This window comes from Monoraphidium neglectum, assembly GCF_000611645.1.
Source record: "Monoraphidium neglectum strain SAG 48.87 unplaced genomic scaffold scaffold04049, whole genome shotgun sequence".
In the NCBI taxonomy this organism is placed as follows: Eukaryota; Viridiplantae; Chlorophyta; class Chlorophyceae; order Sphaeropleales; family Selenastraceae; genus Monoraphidium; species Monoraphidium neglectum.
In genome coordinates, this window is record NW_014009580.1 from 387 (window position 1) to 3,799 (window position 3,413).

Genomic DNA, 3,413 nt, shown 5'->3' on the forward strand with positions numbered 1-3,413 from the left:
GATCACGCGTCTCATCGTGGACGACAGCGTGGAGCAGCAGGTGGGGGGCTGCGTGTGTATGCGTGTGTGTGTGTGTGTGTGTGTGTGTGTGTGTGTGTGTGTGTGTGTGCGTGCGTATGTGCATGCACGCGTGCGTGCGCGCGTGCTGGGGGTTGGAGTGGAGAATTTGTGCACACGTCGAGTCTGCCTGCATGTGTGCTTGTGAGCCAACAAGCGTGTGCATCCAAGTGTCCATGTGTGTGTGCATGTGTGTGCATGCCTCTGTGTGTGCGCGTGCGCATGCGCTTGCGCGTGTGTGCATAAGCAGATGTTGTCACAGATTATCCAGCTCCACATCCTTGCGCATCCAACCATGTTTCGCAACACTTTGCCCACCACTGGTGCAAACATGAACCACCGTTGCTGGAGCCCCAAAAGAGGAACTCAACTTCATGTATCTGGCCAACGCCCACGACCCTGCAGGTCCGCACGCTTTGTGACACCAAGCAGAAGCTGCTGACCTCAGCAGAGCATCACAACCACCACCACCACCACCACAACGGCCCGGCCGCACCCAGCGCCCGGGCGCGTGCCGGCGCTGCCGGGCGGCGGCCGTCCGACGCTGGCGGCGGCGCGAGCAATCATGACCGGCGTGCCGGGGGCGGTGGCGGGCAGGAGGGGGGTGCGGATGAGGAGGGAGATGACATGGATGAGGAGCAGGAGGAGGAGAGCCGCGTTGGCGAGGGCACCGCGCTGCCCGGGGTGACGTCATCGGAGCGGGTGGAAGGCGGGGAGGTGGCCGGGCTTCTCGAGGCGGTGCTGGCAGGCAGGAGGGGCGGCGGCGGCGGCCAAGGCGGCGGCGGCGGCAGCACGGGGCGCTGACGTGGCAGCCGGTGGTGTCGTCGTTGCGGGGCAAGTTTGGTGTGTCTACTGCGCAATCGGGGGGCCGGGCAGGCTCGGCAGCGATACGCGGCTGGAGGTCAACTGACGGCAGAAACCCACGGATGGCTGGATTTGCGTGATCTGCCGTTTTAATTGTGTGCAGTCGTGATATTACAGGTCGAGGTCCCATCATGATATCGCATCAGCTATCATGACGACTGTTTGTATGACGCCCTGCCCACAAACACTCATCATTGGGGGTTGGACCGACCCAGGGTCCGTCGACCCTCCGACTCCCGGATTCTGCTGTTGTCTTTGGATGCTCTCACTGCTCATTGCAATGATCCTTTGACCGCCGGTTGCCCCCATTTCTCCTCAATATATTTTTTTTACTGTCCGCATTGCAACAGCCACCCCTGCGATGGGGCACTCTGCTTCAGGACGTCCCCAGGCAGAGGGTACGACTCTGTTTTGACAGCTCCTTCGTGACCGTCGCTCGCCCACTTTGGGGTTGAAACCCGCGGGCCCTTTGGCAGACAACTGTGAGGTTTGAGGATCACGCTGATCCTCTCTCTGTGAAATCTTGACAGGGCTTGAACAGCCTGCGGCCCCCTGGGACCAGCCGCCGCCCAGCTGTTGCTCCCCCCATGTGATCCATGTGGGCGCACCCCAAATTAGCTGCACCTGCTGCAACGACGAGGGCCCCTTGTGAACCTCACGACACAGGGATTTCGCATGCACACGCCTTGACGTGTGGGCGAGGGTGGCCGTGTGACTCAACGCCGATGCGGGCTTTGGGGTTGTTCCTGGTTGCAGCGTGCAGTGATTGAGCGCAGTGAAGCACACCGGCCCGCAAGGGGGCCTTGGCAGGCGAGCCATTCCCCTACCTGATTCCGCCACCATCACATAATTTATTTATTTGCAAACAAAATTTTGCTCTCGTGTCACACGTATCGTGCCACCGACACACCACGTGGCGACTCGGTCACCAACTTGCGATCACTGAACCACGTGGCGGGCCCTGGATCCTTGTAATCTGTATCAGTTATCAGCGACGGTAGCGCAGGACCAATGACATCAGCCCCAGAGCGCCTGAGCGCTGCGGGGCTGCTGGGGCGGGACACCCAGCACGAGCAGCGGCAGGATGCTGATGCTGCTGCGGCGGCGGCGCCGCCCAGGCCAGCGTCGGCCCCGACAATTCGCGACAGCGCGAGCGAGGTCCCCGCCCTGGCGCGCACTACACTTGGGAAGGCCTCCAACTCCCTGGCCAAGTCGTCCAGCAGGAGCGGAGCGCCCACGCTGCAGCAGCGGTCGACGACACTCAGCAGGGGCAGCTCTGCCGGCCATGCGGTCATGCACCGCAACGCATCGAACAAGGCACGCGTTATTCGCCGCGCGCACTGACCGTGCGCTCGCACGTGTGCCTGGGCTAGAAGCAGAGTCGGCCCCTCCTGCGCCCCTGCATGCTTGCAGCCGCTGTCGTATCGGCAGCGCGGGCGGCAGGGTTCATGCCCCGCCGGCCCCCCAGCGCGGCCGGCATGCGATACCTGCTATGATAGGCCAAGTTCACCCACCCATAACAATATAATGCTGTCTGAGACTGGAGGCCGCCCCGCACGCAAGGCGGCCGTTACAGTCGTCGATTCAGCTGCCCTGCGATTTGCTTATGTCACCCCTTGTCACCCGTACCGCAGTTGATGCAGCTGACGCAGTCGTATCGCACTCAGAAGCAGCTGGAGGAGCTGGAGGGGATCAAGATGCCCGCATGGATCATCCATCCCTATGACATCAGGTGACATCATCTTAGCGAAAGGGCTGCAATGCGAGTGGGCAGGAAAGTGACGTGTCGTACATGTGGTAGCGTGCGCATGCGCTTTGATGCATGCGGGGTGTGTAGGGTTGCTATCCGCATCAGACCGTCGTGGCTCATCCAGTCCATCGTGATGCGGCACTCGAGCTGCCAAGCAGCTGCGGCGGGGCTCAGCTTGGACCCTCCTGTAACCCGAACACACGTTCACGCACATACACACGAGTGCACATACACACACAAACGCACACAAACAAACACACACACACGCACACACACACACACACACTCTTACAATTTCCCCAAAAGGGCTCACATGTGGTGGGCGTTTATCCTGGTGACGGTGCTGGTGACGATGGTGGCTGACCCGTACTGCCTGGCGTTTGCGGAGTACCCCGGCCTCTAGTGAGTGACACAGGCGGCTGCAGTACAGCGGCGAGAGGGGTGCAACTCAGGGAATACGACTGGCATGCGCAGTGCACAGGCGCACGATGTGGGGCTAGGAGCCCGTGTGCGGCGGCACAACCTGCGCAGCAGCACGTACAGGGGGCGGCACCCTGAGCTGTGCTTGCGCGGCCCTGGCTCTCGGTCGCCTTGTGTGACACGTGCTCGCATCTGAGACCCTGGGGCGGCCTCGAGGACCGCAGAGCGTGCACCGTCCCGAGCACCGGGCGCCGGCCTGCGGGCTGCCGCGTCGAGGGTGGCGCTGCCGAGCGACGCGCTCGCCCATGCAGCCTGCACCAAC

At 62.4% G+C, this 3,413-nt stretch overlaps 2 protein-coding genes across 2 annotated transcripts in view; both read left to right on the forward strand.

Moving 5' to 3' along the window:
• Positions 1 to 462: 462 nt before the first annotated feature.
• On the forward strand, positions 463 to 861 carry MNEG_13785 (hypothetical protein; the record flags this gene model as incomplete). Its single annotated transcript, XM_014037742.1, has 1 exon — positions 463 to 861. A coding segment is annotated over one exon (399 nt), but the record flags the coding sequence as incomplete, so codon positions are not given.
• Positions 862 to 2,984: 2,123 nt separating this feature from the next.
• The window catches only part of MNEG_13786 (hypothetical protein), a gene marked incomplete at both ends in the record, with an annotated part of 2,210 nt that continues 1,781 nt past the window's right edge, over positions 2,985 to 3,413 (forward strand). The window contains one exon of the mRNA XM_014037743.1: positions 2,985 to 3,073. Coding sequence (XP_013893197.1) covers positions 2,985 to 3,073 — 89 coding nt within the window. The remainder of the gene's footprint in view (positions 3,074 to 3,413) is intronic.